Here is an 18,732-nt window from a genome sequence, read left to right as displayed (position 1 = left end):
AAAAAAGACAAACATAAAGTGATATAAAATTCAAAAGAATAAAATTATAAAAAAAAATTAAAACTATAACAACTAAGTCAATTTTTTGTGGTATATAACAAACTGTGCCTTTTTTTGTTTTTAGATTTTGATGAAAAATTTGCTTAAAAAATCTTAAAATTAAATTTTTCAAGGATTTTTTTAGGGACGGTAATAGTATTTTGTAAGACAAAATTAATTATTTTAGAAAAAAAGATTGTTCAAATGTGGCATAATTTTTTGTGCACAAGAAAATCGTAAAATTAAAATTGTGGAGTTTGTTTTAGGGACGATGATATTATTTTATAATATAAAATAATTTTTTATTAATGAAAAAATAGAAAAAAAAAATTATAAGAAAAAGTTTGTTGACCGCCTACCATGTTAGAAAAAAGGAATATGTAATAGGGTGGGTCAATATTTTAAAATCGAAAAAGCTGTTGTCGAAATTGAAAACTACGACAAATTCAAAGAAAATTTAACCAAGAAACCATGGGTAGAGATGGGCGATGGGTAAATAACCAAAAGGTAAATTGGTTAAATACCTGAGTATTTACCCATTAATACCCAAAAGCTGAGTATTTACAATTTTGCAGATATCTTGGTTATAAAAACATTTTCCAATGATTTCCTATTCTTTGTATATAAACCCGACCTTCTGATCTCATAAAATCGGATTTTAGTTATATTTTAGTTATATAAAGACCGATCTCCAGACTTAAAGTCTTGAGGCAATAAATAATTTTTCATCCGATTTCGATGAAATTCGGCGCAGTGAGTTCTGGTAGACCGCTGTCCATTTCCATGAAGTGTGGTTTGACTATATTTGGATATGTAGCTTCCTTATGGACCGCCCGTCCGATCTCCTGATATAGGGTATTGAGATCATAAAAGATCCATTTATTACCCAAATTCAATGAAATTTGGCACCGTGTGTTCTGGTAGACCCCTTCCCATTCATATAGCTGCCATATAGACCGATCTTTCGATATAATAAGCCTATAAAAGGAGCATTTTTCATCCGATTTGGATGAAATGTGAATCAATGAGTTTTGGTACCTCTCTTAACCTTTTGGTTGAACATCGTCCATATCGGACCATATTTGGATATGGAAAATGTTTTTATACCCAAGATATCTGCAAAATTTTAAATACCCAAAAAAGGTATTTAGAAACCCAACCCATGGGTCTACAATAAAAATCCAACTTCCATTTCTTAACGACAAAGTCCGACGTTGTAGATCTCGATTTTGATAGTAGCCCTGCGCGTTCGTCCGTTGTGATATTTCGAATTAGGTTCCACTTATTTATGGTGACTAGAGGAACACCACACGATGCGGTTGCATAAACACTGCTGTGTTTCTGGCTTTTTTGAAAATTCTATTGTTCTTTGAGGCTGAAAAGATCACGGCGTTTTTTCTACGCCGATGATGTGTCACGAATTTCTTACCCACAATAAATTTTTTTTTGCAAGGAAAACTAATGAACAGGGGCAAACTTCTCACATACCAATGAGAGCAATCCGATTTAAGTTAAACCTCAATGATGAGGGGCCCCCTTTTAATAGCTGAGTCCGAACGGCGTGAGACACCTCTTTGGAGAGAAGTTTTTACATGGCATAGTACCTCACAAAAGTTGCCAGCATTAAGAGGGGAAAACCACCGCTGAAAATTATTTTTTTTTATTGTCTTGCCAGGATTCGAAGAAAGGCGTCCAGCGTCATAGGCGGACATATTAATATCATAATTCATATCTGCACCCTCTTTCCAACCTTACCTAATCTAACCTCTGCACGGTGGCCTCCTCTTACCCACAATGAGGCGGTGAATTTCTCTCAAGCTATTTATAAAGGGTGATTTTTTTGAGGTTAGGATTTTCATGCATTAGTATTTGACAGATCACGTGGGATTTCAGACATGGTGTCAAAGAGAAAGATGCTCAGTATGCTTTGACATTTCATCATGAATAGACTTACTAACGAGTAACGCTTGCAAATCATTGAATTTTATTACCAAAATCAGTGTTCGGTTCGAAATGTGTTCAAATTTTGACAAATTTTGTTCAGCGATGAGGCTCATTTCTGGTTGAATGGCTACGTAAATAAGCAAAATTGCCGCATTTGGAGTGAAGAGCAACCAGAAGCCGTTCAAGAACTGCCCATGCATCCCGAAAAATGCACTGTTTGGTGTGGTTTGTACGCTGGTGGAATCATTGGACCGTATTTTTTCAAAGATGCTGTTGGACGCAACGTTACGGTGAATGAACACATTTCGAACCGAACACTGATTTTGGTAATAAAATTCAATGATTTGCAAGCGTTGCTCGTTAGTAAGTCTATTCATGATGAAATGTCAAAGCATACTGAGCATCTTTCTCTTTGACACCATGTCTGAAATCCCACGTGATCTGTCAAATACTAATGCATGAAAATCCTAACCTCAAAAAAATCACCCTTTACATCAAAATTAAAGTTTACGAAAATGGCAAAAAGATGTAAAGCGAATATTTCTTAAACATCTGATGTAAATGCAGTGCGACACCTCTTCGGGGAGAAGGTTTTACATGGCATAGTACCTCACAAATTTTGACAACATTAGGAGGGGAAAATCCCGGCTGAAAATTTTTCTGATGGTCCCGCCAGGATTCGAATCCAGGCGTTCAGCGTCATAGGCGGACATGCTAACCTTTGCGCTACGGTGGCCTCCATCAGGTGGTAGCTGAAACTCTATATTCTCAATTTCAGCGGATTGGACTAGTAGGTGTACCTTTTATGGGCCCAAGGCCTTGAATCGAAATCGGTCTATATGGCAGTTAAATATATCCAAATATGCTCCAAACTAGACCATGCAGGGCGCCGTGATCTAAAGCAACTCAGTTTACCAAATTTCAGCTAAACCGGGCAATTACTACGCCTTTAATTAAGGAGATCATTATATATGGCGGCTATATCCAAATATAGTGCGATATGAAGGTTACCCAGTACAGATACCGACTCAAATGCAAATTTTCCCATGAACATTTCATAAGGGAATAATGGGGATACTTCTACCATAGCAATGATTGCTGTCCGATACAAGTTTGAGTCCAATGATAACGGATCTCCTTTCTATTTCCCAGTCTGAACGGCTTGCCGCAAAGCTACACCACTTAGTCAGTAATGTACCGGCCAAACTTATGGCCAAAGATTCGGAGTCGGCTGGCATCCGACAATGTGAGGATCTGTCATCGGCTATGGCTATGCTGAGTTGCGCAGGAATTTATCACAGATAATGCCACGGAAACAGCGAACCTTCTCCGTGGAAGCATCATGGTGTGGTGGACGCCTTCCACTATGACCACACAAATGAGGCGACCTACTGAAGATGTGCGTTGTAGGCGAACAAAGGCTGAGTCGGAATATTGCAGAACTGGACGTCGCTTACTCTGCTGCTGAGGCCGCATGACTTAGAAGGAGGAATTTTAGGCGGTCGACCACCTTTTGTTGTCACTGCGCCGCAATTGCCAGGAGATGACGCAGGGTATGTATGAACCCTTTTTTCGTTCTTTGATTCCTTCAAGGCACTAAGTCTTCTTGTCATTCTAGAACTCTGTAGAGGTCTGTAGAATTGGGAAGTGTTTCTTCCCGGTCCGCCTGATTCCCTACTTTTTTTTACCCAGAACCATAGGATAAGGGTATATTCATTTTTTCATTCCAAATTAATTTTTTTATTTTAAATACTGTCCGTCTGGCCTTCCATATGTTGTAATCACGCTACAGCGTTTAAAAAATTGAGATATTGATTAAAGCTCAATGATAAAGAGCCTCATTTTTCATGCCGAGACCGAAAGGCGTGCAGCATATCGGTAGAGAAGTGTTAACATTGCAGGATAATGTAGTCTAGTGGATAGCCACCGCTTACGCCGGGATATGAACCCATTTGAAATTAACATCCAATCATTAATCTCAAAAAATTACAGTTTTCTTTGAATACCAAAATAACCTCTCTAGAGGAAAACCTAGAGTGTTTGAAAGGATAAGCTTCCTCCACACTTTTCAGCTCACAATCACTATAGCCGAATAATAGAAATTTGGGTGGTATCTTTATATGGGAGCTATTACGCCACATACATATATGCAAAGTATGATTCAGAATGGTTTACAACCGCCTGTCTATAGCTGGCGTATAAACCAATTTCCCGATTTGAATTCTTATGAATCTAGAGGGCGTAATTATTATCCAAAATGGCTGAAATTTTGCATTTTTACTTTGTTTGGACTTTTAACTGCCATGAGAAGTACGATTAAACTTAACACTGCTACTATATAAAACTTTTCTTCTTATATGCAAAACTCATTCAAAGAATAATATATATAATTGATTCAGCCCGTCCAAATTTAAAGCGCTTTTACTTGTTCTTATCTCAGACCTACGTCAGCTATGGTGTAGGGTATCAAATGATCAACTTTAGTCCGTTTTTACTTGCTTTAAGTGATATGATTATATTTAAGTGAATTACCTAATTTGGCACTAAAAAAGAAAAAAAATATTCCCTGAGAAAAAAATAACACAAAAACCAAGAAGGAAAGGCTAAAAGCCGGACGGAGCCCTACACCACTACAACGATTATCGGATGAATAGATTTGTGTGAGTGTAACTTAATCTCATACGATCTTGATCTTTAATACAAGATCTTAATTACAAGAATACAAGGATGAAAAGACTGAAGGACGTACCCACATCAAATAATAAAGTGATTTTGAATTGAACGGTCAACTTATCAATTATCCTATACTATCAATAGACCTACACTCAAATTTTTGTATAATTTTTATGGTATAATTTTTTTTTTAGGTTAAGCATAATAGCCCAATTTAGCACAATTTTTCATCAAAATCATTTTGTTTTGTAAATTCAAAAACTATTTACAAAGAATATGTGGACAAGTATAAGAATAAAGGAAAATGGACATACACAAAAACAAATACCACAAAAAGATTATTGAGCAAGAAAAGTTAAAGCTTTTGGTTGCAGAAATAAATGTCAAAAAAGTGTTTAATAACGTAGTAATTATCAAAAAAAAACGTAAATTTTTGGCGTACAAGTAGGCTTTGTGAAAAGTAAAAAAATCTAAAAAAAATTATTTGCCTCAAGGCTTAATTGTTTTTTGTTTTTCTTTCCATATATATATATAAATATAAATATTTTAAAAGTATATACGATTTGTTGTTTGTGTATGTTTTGTATAATACAACAATTCAATAAAATTTTGAATAAATTTAACAAATGCTTTGTGTAAAACAGACATTCAAATGTTGTCTAGTTTCTTGTTGTAGTTGTTTGTGGTAAATAGGAGTTCTAAAATAGAGTACACAATGAAATTTCGTAACAATTTTTATGAGTTTTTTTCCAAATTTTTCTTTTTCTTCAAAAAAAGGTACTTTGAACTGTACTTGGGTAGCATGATGTTGTAGGATTATTGTTTGGTGTCTATTTTTGTTTTTAAAAGGAAACAATTTAGGCAAATCTTTAGAGTTTAATAACAATAATTTGGCCTTTTGAATATAGCAGGATTATGGTTTTGTTTCAATAACTTAAATAAGGGCTGTATATTTAGTTTTGTGTATAAAAAAAGTGAAGTTTGTTTTTGGACTAAGGGGTGACTTTGAGGCTTTGAGCATGGAGAATTTAGAGTTTTTAAGTTGTTTATACAAAATTTTGTTCATATCTCTACGGGATCTATTTAAAAAGCGATCGAAATACTTCAGTACACACACAATCTTTGGTACATAGACCGAATTCAAGATGTATTGTCGCTATTAAGCGCCCTTGTGAGCTCTATTTCATATATTTTGTTTTTTATTAAAGTAAATTTTTTTTTATTTTTTTTCGTTTTTAATTTTTTTTTTGTATTTGTGTGAAAGAAAAAAGAATGGGAAGAAAAAAGAAAGAAAATTAAGAATAAACATTGGTATGTTGTTTATAATTATTTAAGGATTTTCGTTTTGTTTTAGTAGATTTTGTTCTTACAGAGAAAGAGATAGAAGGGCGGGGAAAGGAACATTAATTAAAACTATGTATGTTTATGTTTTGTAATTTTAAATTTTTTTCCACAGTTTAGAAAAGACGTTAATAGAACAGCTTTTTGAATTGAATCTATTTATTGTACGAAGAAGAAATTCATTTGTTTTCATATCTAAAAGGGAACAGAACATAAGGAACATAAAGAACGAAGAATTAAAAGTGAATAAATAAATAGTTGTTTAACTGAGGTAAAACGAAAAAAAAAATCAGTCACTTATGAAATAATTAAAACTGTAATGCCAATTTTGTAATAATTTCTCATTTGTTGTAACTCATATGATGTAAGAATTAAGGGAAGAAGTTCTAAAATTAAACCAGTCGGGCGGTGTTGACTTTATAATACCCTACACCTACCCTACAAAAACAAAAGGGGGCTACATCTAATTCTGAACCAATTTTGATGGACCTCGGCGGATGTATTCAGATAGATTATTAAAATTCCTGTATCAAATTTCGAGCAAAGCAAATATGTTCAAAATGTCATAAATACGGTTGACAAATGACAACAAATTACCCGAAATCTGACGAACATATACATGGGAGTTATATCTAAATCTGAACGGATTTCGACCAAACATTATGGATATTGTGGAAGTCGACGAGGAAAGCGTTGTACAAATTTGGGGAAGATTGGTTAATAAATGCGCTTGCAGTGGGTCTAGGAGTGAAATTCGGGCGATATATATATATGAGACCTATATCTAAATCTGAACCGATTTCTAGGAAATTCACCGGTAATATCGAGAGTCATAAGAAAATCCTTCCCGCCAAATTTCCATAAAACAGTTTAACAAATGACCATTTTATTGCTATATTACTGCAAATCGGACGAACATATATATGGGAGCTATATCCATATCTGAACCGATTTTTATGAATTTCACTAGTTATATCGAGAGTCATAAGAAAATCCTTCACGCCAAATTTCCAGAAAATCGGTTAGCAAATGACCATTTTAATGCTGTATTACTACAAATCGGACGAACATATATATGGAAGCTATATCTAAATCTGAACTGATTTCTATGAAATTCACCAGTAATATCGAGAGTCATAAGGAAATCCTTCCTGCCAAATTTTGAAAGAATCGATAACCAAATGACCATTTTATTGCATTATTACTGCAAATCGGACGAACGTACAATATATATATATATATATGGGAGCTATTTCCAAATCTGAACTGATTTTTATGAAATTCACCAGTAATATCGAGAGAAATAGGGAAATCCTTCCTATCGAATTTCGAGAGAATCTGTTAACAAATGGCCATTTTATTGCATTATTACTGCAAATCGGACGAACATATGTATGGGAGCTATATCCAAATCTGAACCGATTTTTATGAAATTCACCAGCAATATTGAGAGTCATAAGAAAATCCTTCCCGCCAAATTTCCAGAGAATTGGTAACCAAATGAACATTTTATTGCATTATTACTGCAAATCGGACGAACATATATATGGGAGCTATATCCAAATCTGAACCAATTTTCATGAAATTCATTTGTAATATCGAGAGTCATAAGAAAATTCTTTCTGTCGAATTTCGAGAGAATCGGTTAACAAATGACCATTTTATTGCTGCATTACTGTAAATCGGACGAACATATATACGGGTGCTATATCTAAATCTGAATCGATTTCTATGAAATTCACTAGTTATATCGAGAGTCATAAGAAAATCCTTCCCGCCAAATTTCGAAAGAAGCGGTTAACAAATGACCATTTTATTGCTGCATTACTGCAAATCGGAGGAACATATATATGGGAGCTATATCCAAATCTGAACCGATTTCTATAAGATTCACTAGTTATATCGAGAGTCATAAGGAAATCCTTCTCGCAAAATTTCCAGAGAATCGGTTAACAAATGACCATTTTATTGCAGTATTACTACAAATCGGACAAACATGTATATGAGAGCTATATCCAAATCTGAACCGATTTTTATGAAATTTACAAGTAATATCGAGAGTCATAAGAAAATCCTTCCCGCCAAATTTCCAGAGAATCGGTTAACATATGACCATTTTATTGCTGCATTACTGCAAATCGGACGAACATATATATGGGAGCTATATCTAAATCTGAACCGATTTCTATGAAATTCACCAGTAATAACGAGAGTCATAAGAAAATCCTTCCCGCCAAATTTCCAGAGAATCGCTTAACAAATGAACACTTTATTGCATTATTACTGCAAATCGGACGAACATATATATGGAAGTTATATCCAATCTGAACCGATTTTTCCAATTTCAATAGGCCTCGTCTCTAGGCCGAAAAACATGTCCATACCAAATTTGAAGATTATCGGAAGAAAATTGCGACCTATAGTTTGTACACAAATTAGCATGGACAGACAGACGGACATAGCTAAATCGAATCAGAAAGTGATTCGGAGTCGATCGGTATACTTATCAATGGGTCTATCTCTCTTTCTTTTGGGTGTTACAAACATATTTACCTGTACCAAAGTAGTGGTGTAGGGTATAACGAGGTTTTGTTTTTGCCGTTGAGATTAATTCAATCTCATTTGCCCAGTATGATAATAAGGGAAACGCATGCTAAGTTCAGCTGGGCCGAATCTTATATACCCTCCACTATTAATTGTGTTTGTCTAGCTCTTTGCATTGTTTCTCTTTATAGAAACATAAAAAAGCAATTCGCCACTATTTTTATACCCTCCACCATAGGATAGGGGTATACTAATTTCGTCATTCTGTTTGTAACTCCTCGAAATATGCGTCTAAGACCCCATAAAGTATATATATTCTTGATCGTCATGAAGTTTTAAGTCGATCTAGCCATTTCTGTTCGTCTGTCCGTCTGTCTGTCGAAATCAAGCAAACATTCGAAGGAGTAAAACTAGCCGCTTCAAATTTTGCACAAATACTTTTTATTAGTGTAGGTCAGTTGGGATTGTAAATGGGCTATATCGGTCCATGTTTTGATATAGCTGCCATATAAACCGATCTTAGATTTTGACTTCTTGAGCCACTAGAGGGCACAATTCTTATCCAATTTGACTGAAATTTTGCATGAGATGTTCTATTTATTATAACTTCCAACAACTGTGCTTAGTATGGTTGAAATAGGTCCATAACCTGATATAGCTGTCATATAAACCTATCTGGGGTCTCGACTTCTTGAGCGTCTAGAGGGCTCAATACCTATCCGATTTGGCTGAAATTTTGCACGACGTGTTAGGTTATGACTTCCAACAACTGTGCTAAGTATGGTCCATAATCTGATATAGCTGTCATATAAACCGATTTTGAATCTTGATTTCTTGAGCCACTAGAGGGCGCAATTCTTATTCGATTTGGCTGAAATTTCGCACGGCGTGTTTTCTTATGACTACAAACCACTGTGCCAAATATGGTTCAAATCGATCCATAACCTGATATAGCTGCCATATAAACCGACCCGGTATCTTGACTTCTTGACTTGAAAGAGATATCGGAAAAGATTTCGAAAAATATGATCTATGGTGGATGGTATACAAGATTCGGTCCGGCCGAACTTAGCACGCTTTTACTTGTTATATATGTAGATAAGAATTATTTTTTGTAGGTGCTTAAGGTCTCATATTAAGAGATCTTTTAATATTTATTTACAGAGTAACATTATGTTATAAAACGATTGGGATCATATTTGAAACAGTTACGGTGCAAAATTTCAGTCAAATCTGGTGAAAGTTGGCCCTTTAGGGGTTTAAGAAGTATATTCGGATGGTCGGTTCTTATAAAAGCTTTATACGTTATGAAACTATTTGGATCGAACGTGACAAAAGGCGTCTTGCGATTTGCAGCAAATCGAATAAGAATTTTGTCCACTAGAGGCTCAAGAAGTATAATCTGGAGATCGGCTGTTACTGGCTTAAGACCTTATATCGGCAGATCAGTCTATATGGTAGCTATATTCAAATATAGTCCGATTTGGCCCATACAAGAACCTGAGTATGGAAGAAAAGGATTGGTGCCAAATTTCAGATTCATATTACAATCTTCGAGGGTTGTGCGTAAGGGACGGACGGACAGATACATGGACATCGTTAAATCGTCTTAGAATGTTACGACGTTTAAAAGTAAAGATGATTCTGTAGGGCCGGAATTAGATATTTCGATGTGTTGCAAACGGAATGACTAAATACAATATACAACCCATCCTAAAAATACAATTTCGCTAAAATTCTATCAAAATCGAAATGGCCCGTCCATCCGACCAAACCATTAAAATTGAAAGTAAATCCTATCAAACTTTGTAGAAAAGCTCAAAACGGCAACGCTGGTTTCTGGATTCGATTTTGACATCATTGTAAGGAGGCGAAATACCTAGGCCTAGTCCTTGAATCGAAACTGTCCCAGACCTAGGATATACGATAGGTGCCGAAAAGCGATATGGGCCTTCTACTCCTCCTCCTTACATCCGTGTACATGATTTACTGGATGTACACGGATGTAAGAGCAGCAGGTTTAACAAACAGGACGGTAAGTTCACAAACAAACTCAGAGAGGAAGAAGCACTTTTACGCCTTCTCTGAAGATGGCACGGTCTGCATCGTTTGGGAGCCGGGTCATAGCGGTATAAGCGTGAATGAAAGAGCAGAATATCTGGCAGTGAAGGCGAGAGAACTGCCATCTGTAAACTGAGTTAAACCGAAACTTTTCAGGACGACTCAGTCCGAGATAAGGGCTTGAGCTACGAACGCGAATGTAGCACTATGGAGCAGTGAAAATTTCCATAGGAATAGAAAGGAAGGAACAATTCCTGGCTTTGGTGTATGTCCATGGCGGTATGGGCGGATTAATGTCCGCATCCTCTTTTCAACCTAACCCAACCTAGGGTATTTTATACCCTACACCACCACTGTGGTACAGGGTATTATAAGTTTGTGCATTTGTTTGCAACGCTAAGAAGCAGAAAACCTAGACCCATTAATAAGTAAACCGATTGACCCATAATCACTTTCTGATTCGATTTAGCCATGTCTTTCTGTCCGTCCGTCCGTCTTTGAGTCCATTTTTTCTTGTACTCAAGGAACAGGTCGTATCATGACAAAGTTTTGCACTTGTCACTCTTTTGGCCCAAGGACAAATTTTGGGAAAAATCGGTTCAGATTCAGATATAGCTTCCATATATATGTATCGCCCGTGCAAATCGGGCTATTGACCTTAAAAACTACCAACTAATTGGCCGTCGGATCGGCACAAACTGGACTGTTTTGTTACTAATCTTAACACATATGCAAGACTTCATCAAAAACGGGTCAGATTTGGATATAGCTCCCATATTTATTTTTCGCCCGATTTGTACTTTAATGGCCGTAGTAACTACAATTTTCAACCAATCTGCACACAATTTAGTTCGGATAGGTTTGTTGCTGACCCCAATATATCTGCAAGATTACATCGAAATCTGTTCAGATTAAGATATAGCTCCCATATATATGTATAGCCTGATTTGCACTTAAATGGACTTAGTAAATACAATTTTCGAAAAAAATCGGTTCAGGTTTAAATATAGCTTTCATATACATATATCTATTGCCCGAATTTATAAATGTAGGGTACTAAATAGTCGGATCCGCCCGACTTTAGCTTTTCCTCACTGGTTTTATATATCCTTGTCTGAAGAAAAATGGCCCCCATATTTTGCGATATATTCAAGAAATATTAAAGATAAGTGGGCCAATGTAGGCGATTTTTTTTTGTTTATACCCTAAAAGAAACCCAAGAAAAAGTGTTCGATTTTGTATGAAGGGGGAACTGCACATCCCAAAAACACCCCAAAACGGGTACAAAGACCGATCGATATAATATTGGATTTAAATGAGATGTAAATGAGAGTAGAGTATGAATGTATTATAAAACTTAAGGACCAAGTGTAAGTGGACCAGCCCCAAATGCATAACCTCCAGAAACTGGAGTAAAGGCCGATTGCCATAATACGGAACTTCAATTAAAGCTTTCGGGGGTTGAGGTGGAGCGTCCCCTTATTTTTATAGGTTTCGTAACGCTTCTCCCAAAAATATTAAATTTAAGTCCCACACCGTACCGATATGTATAGTGTCCGTTTGGGGCTTTTGGGGTAGGGCGTTCCCCTGATTTGTGTGTTGATTCCCAAAATTTGCTTGATTCTCTTCCTAACAAGGAATTTTGCACCCTCCAGACGATGGCTCTGTAATTGTTCCACATTGTTTTTCAAATAAACTTAAGCTCATCAAAATCCTCACCAAATGTGATCCAGATATGTTCATGCATCAATACAGCCCCTTTATAAACCTCTAGAGGTCTGAATATTACCCGATTTAACCAGTCTCCTCCAGTTAGGTTATATCATATACCTTTAAAACATTGCAACCAATGGACTTCTCGGAATAATGTAAGGCCAACAGTGACATTTTCCTCCTTTTAGATGAACGATTGTTTTTCTATAAAAAAATTATTTACAACAAACGAGAGACATTCTACTCTTTTCAAAAACTAATATAGTTTTCTTTTTGGGGAATAATATTTTCTTTTTAAACTTTGTCTTTGGTTTAGCAGTGAGGGACGGTGTTGGTAAAATAATTTTAAGCCAAATCAGATGAGAATTTAACCCCGTAAATGTTGTATTTACTTTAGTTTTTTTTTTTTTCAATGTTGTATGGGATTATATTGGAATTTTTTAAGTTTTGTTATAAGTTTCTATTTATTTTATTTTAAGTTATAGAATTTTTTTATTTCAATGTGAATGCTGTGTTATGAACTTTTAATGTGAGTGAATTATTTATTATTTATGAATTTTAATAAGTTTTGGTTACAGAATTCAAAGCAATTCGCTTTGCAAGGGCAAGTTTGATTATTTCAATTTATATATAAGTGTTTGGGGTTAGTAATGTTTTTATTTCTTTTATTTTTTGTTAATTTTTTTTTATTAATTCTTTTGGTTATACCTAAATGTAGAAACTATGAAATAGAGTTCGACTGAATGTTGTGACTTGGTTTTTGGTTTATGATTACCAAAGCATTTTGTTATGTGTTTTGATTCTCATTTACGATGTGCCATAGAACATTTAATTGTAGTTTGGATTTTTTTCTAAAGTGCAGTGCTCCAATACAATTTTGATTTCAAAGTAAATTAAAATGTGTTAAGGAAAGTCAACTTATACAATAATAAAAAAAAACAAATAACTGAAATAACAAAAAGAAAATTTTAATATTTTTGGAAAAATATTTAATATTGTGAAGGATTTTTTTTATCAAAACTAATTTCAAATGAATTTTAGAAATTATTCTAATGGCGCCCGAGCAATAACATTCATATCAATTGCTCGCGTATCATTTAAACTCTTATAAGTACTAACTAAATATGTTTTCGTAAAATTTTTCTCTATTTTGTTGAGTTGTAACATTTATTTAGGAATTTCGGCGCCCGTGCATAGACCCTTGACAATTTTTGTTTTGTTTTAAAAATTGAAAATAAATATTTATTAAAAAGTGGTATTCTTAACAGTTTTACCAGATAGACTTCTCTATGCATCCGAAATTTCATATGAGCTTAAATACATTTACTTACCAAACTTTATAGAGATGGGAAATGGTATATCATCTGTAACCGTAAACTTTAAACATATACCACTAGAAAGAAAGGTTTTCTACTGATTACAGAAAAGAATTGTCGGACATAGAAACAAACACACCATTAGTGGACGTTGTGTCCGTTGATTAGGCCACCATCTTCGGCACTATCATGTTTTCTCTGAGCCTCGCGTCTGCCGGCCCAAAGTTTATAGCTTGCTTCTTCTGTTATATGTGGTTAGAACACACAAGAGAATTCCTGTGGATTCTTATATCACCACAACTAACTAACGACTGCGGCTCGCTGTACAACATCACTTCATGTGTCAATTTTCAATCTAGTGACCTTCAATCTATTTTTGACTGAGCTAGTGTTTTTCTAGCATCAATGTGATTGGTTCTTTTCCACCACAATGCTGGGGAAACATCGAAAACAGTTTTCTTCTTTCTATTAAGTCGTTGTTATTGTTTCGACTTTTTATAACATTTAGTTGGAAATCTTTGACTTAATGCTACCGCAAGAAAAAAAAATAGGCTTTAGAGGCTTCTTTCAAAGGAACTATGGAATATTACCATGATACTTTGTTATCTCTTACAAACGGACGACGAACAGTTTGCTGAATTCGATTTTCGTCCAGGTTGGACCTAAAGCCTAGAGGAAAAACTAAAACTCAACCTTCCGTACAATTCCCAGACAGCGTATCACCTTCGCATAAAGGTGTCACCTTCTTTTACTCAAAATGGATACAATTTATGTGTCTCTAATAGATATTAAAATACACATGTTTTGGGTTATGAACTAGACGAATGTGGCAGAGCAGGGAAACTGTCATGATTATAAAGACGCTATCTCAGAACATTTCCTCAGACAGTCATTGGAGAGAGTATGGAGTCGAACCTCAGATTAATGTGATTTACCGATGTTGTTGTTGTAGCCACATTCTATATGTGCCGGTAGCGATCCTCGTCAAGCTCTTATAGGTGAGCAAACTAGTTCAGTTCCAAAGAACCAACCACCACGGGAACATGATGACCATGGGTTATTTAATGGCGCCAATAACTCGCCTTGTAATATCGAGCATTATATGCACTCAGTATTTATGCGAGAGCTGGTGCCGCCCGGCCTCTCACTGAGACATCCGTTCGATACCGCTGATTGTCCGCAACTGCAATTGCAGCTCCTCCGTAACAGAAATTTCACGATGTGGTCGCAGCTAAGCTTCTCGTGTCAGCAATGAACACAACACAGATCGGATTCAAAGTTCCATCCTGTGTGGTTCTCACGGTAATCTCGTACCGTGATTTATCAGATGGATAAAGTTTAGACTTATTGTTAAGTATATCGAACTATTTAGAATAACATCCTGTTTTGATTTAGCAATAGCTGTCTGGCTAACCGTTCGTCTGTCTTTCCACCCTGTTCTATGAGACAGGTCCCATTTCCTATAAGATTTTGTACTTTAATGGACATGCATACTCTTTTGACCAAGTTGGCTCAGATTTCGTTATTCGTTCTATAAATGTTTTATCCGATATAGACCTTTGGAGCTGTAGTAGGAACAATTTAAAACCAATGTTCATTGAATTAAAAACGGATATGATTATACATAACTTTTATTTGAAGTTAAAACTGGCGCCCGTGAAGTGACCTTATAGACAAGTGTACTTGCCTTATTCTAGGGTATCGATTTCATCTCATGTAACCTTGAACATAAGAGAGGGAGGAGATTTAGACCTATTGTTAATAATATCGATCGAATCAAAAAGTCCCTCATTTTAATACCCACCACAAAAGGACTAAAGTATATTCATTTTGACATTCCGTTTGTAATACATCGACCCTATAAAGTATATATATTTTTGATCTACGCATAATTGTAAGACGATTTAGCCATGTCCGTCTGTACGTCCGTACGTCTGTCTTGTTGAAATCACGCTACAGTTTTAAAAAATATAGATAAACAGCTGAAACTTTGAAAGGATTTTTTTGTCCATAGACAAGATAGTTTTGTCCATAGTTTGAAGATGGGCTTTATCGAAATATATAATTGATATAGCCCCCATAAAGACCGTTCTACCCATTAAAGGTCGTATGTCCATATAAGACGAATTTCTTACATGATATAGCTGCCATATATACCGATCTCAGAGGCCTATATGAGCCGCATTTATTAGCCGATTTCGCTAAAATCTGACACAGTGAGTTTTCTTAAGACCCTCGATATCGACATCGGTCTATATCTTGATATAATCGTAATACAGACCGATTTAAGGTCTCAAGCTCATAAAGCCGCATTTATTACCCGATTTCGTTTGGATTTCGTTATGTTTTCCATATGTTTTACATCCCCATTGACTTTTGCGGCTATATAGGCACAATATTAGTTGAATGATCATTGAGATGGAAACGTGAACTTTTATATTTATATTTTATTAGATATAACCTAACCTATCGTTTGAGGTTTAAACTGGCGCCCGTGCAGAGACCTTCATATAGGTTCATGTTTTGATATTAATCGATATCGGCTCTTGAAATCTTTAGCCGTTGTCCACGTTTTGATTTGGCTTGCATATAAACTTATCTCAAGACTTGACTTTTAGAGCCCCCATAGAAAACAATTCTTATATGGATGAAATTTAGCTAACTGGATAATTCTGTTCTAAAACTGCCAACATCTTTTCCAAGTTTTGTTCCAAACAGTCGATAATCTGATGTAGTTTCTATATAAACCAATCTCCCGATTCAATTTCTTGCCCAACTGTAGGGCCAAATTTCAACTGATTTAGTTGCAATTTCGCCTCTTGTCATGACTTTCAGTGTCTGTGCCGCGATTGGTTAAAATCGGCCCATACCCTATTATAAACCGATCTCCCGATTATACTTCGTGACGCAGGGCGACATCTCTTTGGGGGATATTTTTACATGACTGCTATGCCATATGGAAATGGCATAGTACGTCACAATTGACAACAGCATTAAAAGGGGATAGCCAACGCTTAAAAATGTTTCTGATGTTTTCGCCAGCATCATAGGCGGACATGCTAACCTCTGGGTCATGAATACCTCCGTATAGGACCTACAGAATCTAAACCAAGAATGGTTAGTTTCGGTCCATAATCTTATATATGTATCATATCGAGGGTACAGTTCTTGCCCGAATTGGCCAAAATTTTGCGCAATGACTTATATTATGCGGGCAGTCAGCGATTTAGAGAGTTGAGTCTCAGCGATGGGTCCGGTTGCACTGACTCTTAGTTAAATACTGAGTGCCAATGATACTCGAAATGACAAGACGAGTTATTGTTGCCTTTAAATAAGCAATGGCCAACATCTAAGCCTGTACCCAGGTTAGGGAGGGCTGGAGGCGATTTAGGAGCAAGCGGCTCACGACAACTATCGATCCTACAAAACACATGCCGTTGGGGTGCATAGAGATGGAAACTGGCGCCCGTCCAGCGAAGTTATGATTTTGTCCATTGGAAAAATTAAAGCAATAAAAACGTTTGTATCTTGAGCAAAAATATTTTTCAGTAAAATATACAAAACTTTATACAAAAACTCTTGAGCATAAATATTTCTTCGTAAATGGTGGGCGCCCGTGCAGAGACCCTTTACAAATGTTAACACTTGATTTCTTTATGGAAATATTTGGTTAAGCATTTAAAATTCCTTCACAATATTATATATTTAAATGAATTTCTTTTTTTTTTTTTTTTCTTGGGAAAAGTTTCTTAGCTATACGGGAGGGAAAAATATGTCATAAAAGTAAATAAAAATGCAAGGAAAACACTAAAATGATCAACAAAAGCATAAAACGTAACGGAAAGACAAACCAGAAAATGACAAAAACAAACACAAACTTAAGGGGGAAACTCACAAAAACAAATGAAAGGGTAATCTAAAAAGTTCTAAGAACTTGCAAAGGAACTTTTCTAAAACAATCCAAAAAATGACCATAAAAACTGAACAAAAAATGGGTTTGGTTGGGTGGGTTTGGCAAAAAAATAAAGCATGAAATATTACAATACATGGGCAGCGGAGTGGGTGGGTGGTTGGATGGTTGGGCGACAACAACAAGAACAATAATTTAAGAAGCTCAAAACATTGGCCATTTGAATGATCCTCAAAATTACCTGAGATGGTGGTGTTGTCAAAGGGACGCTATGTTCGACATTTTTCAAATAGTCCTTATCATCGAAGATTTTCTTGTCGCCGCCGCCGGGCTTGTGCTTGACATTATCCAAAGAACCGATTTTACTTTGTGCCTTTATTTCGATTTTTTGAGTCTGTATCTGAAAATCGAAAGGTAACACGCGCGTGGCGAAGGGGAAACGGTGCCAAGAAGGGACGAACAAGAGAGAGAGAGAGAAAGAAAAAGAATTTTCGAAAAAAATGTTAAAAATATGTATAGCAAAATGTTAAAGCACTAGAAGGACAAACAGAAATATGGGAACAATTATTTTTCAATTCTTCTTTTGTAAAAATATTAAAAAAAAATATATATTTTTTTAAGAAAATTCAAATGTTATAATTTTTTTTATAAAATATTTACAGTGGAAAGCAAAACTTTAATTAATTTTGAATATTATCAAAAGTAAAAATATGTGTTTTTTTTTATAAAACCATAAAAATCTCCAAAAAAAATACTTTTTCTTTACCGTGATTACAGATTACAGCTTTTGCGCTCTTGTTTGTTTGACCACAGAATTTTACTTTCAACAAAATTTACTTAAAATTTTAAAAATCAACTATGTAGGTTAATTAAGAATTAAAAAAAATTGGTGGTGTTGGTTTAGGCAAAGTACAAAAGTTGCAATTTTTATTTTTTGTAAACGATACTTAAACAAAACCAAGGACAGAACTATATTTTTTCCAGTAAAGAGGACATCGATTAATAAAACGAAAACGAGGACTGGTTACAAGTAAAAAAGAAACAGGACATTTGGTGTAAAAAGAAAGTAACTGGACGGTGGTTATAAAATTTGTGTGTTTGTTTTTTTTTTTTTAATTATTGTGAGTGTTGTTGCTGCTAAACTACTTACATCCTTAGGTTGATCATTGGTTTCCTTAATTATAAACGTTT

The 18,732-nt window shown here is 35.3% G+C and overlaps 1 protein-coding gene across 10 annotated transcripts in view; it reads right to left on the bottom strand.

The window, feature by feature from the left end:
- LOC106095785 (microtubule-associated protein tau) overlaps nucleotides 1-18,732 on the bottom strand; it is a 178,294-nt gene that overhangs the window by 13,448 nt on the left and 146,114 nt on the right. For 5 of the 10 annotated variants that reach the window (XM_013263132.2, XM_013263130.2, XM_013263131.2 and 2 more), the window contains exons 7-8: nucleotides 18,692-18,715; nucleotides 17,783-17,941 (exon numbers count right to left, since the gene is read on the bottom strand). The exons of 1 other annotated variant lie outside the window; for it this stretch is intronic. In XM_013263132.2, coding sequence (XP_013118586.2) covers nucleotides 17,783-17,941; nucleotides 18,692-18,715 — 183 coding nt within the window. The remainder of the gene's footprint in view (nucleotides 1-17,782; nucleotides 17,942-18,691; nucleotides 18,716-18,732) is intronic. 4 more of the 10 variants (XM_059363678.1, XM_013263135.2, XM_013263134.2 and 1 more) reach the window with 3 other exon arrangements.

This window comes from Stomoxys calcitrans, chromosome 2 (genome assembly GCF_963082655.1).
Source record: "Stomoxys calcitrans chromosome 2, idStoCalc2.1, whole genome shotgun sequence".
Classification (NCBI taxonomy): Eukaryota; Metazoa; Arthropoda; class Insecta; order Diptera; family Muscidae; genus Stomoxys; species Stomoxys calcitrans.
The sequence above is the reverse complement of the archived record's forward strand: the minus strand, read 5'-3'. Positions and strand labels throughout refer to the sequence as shown.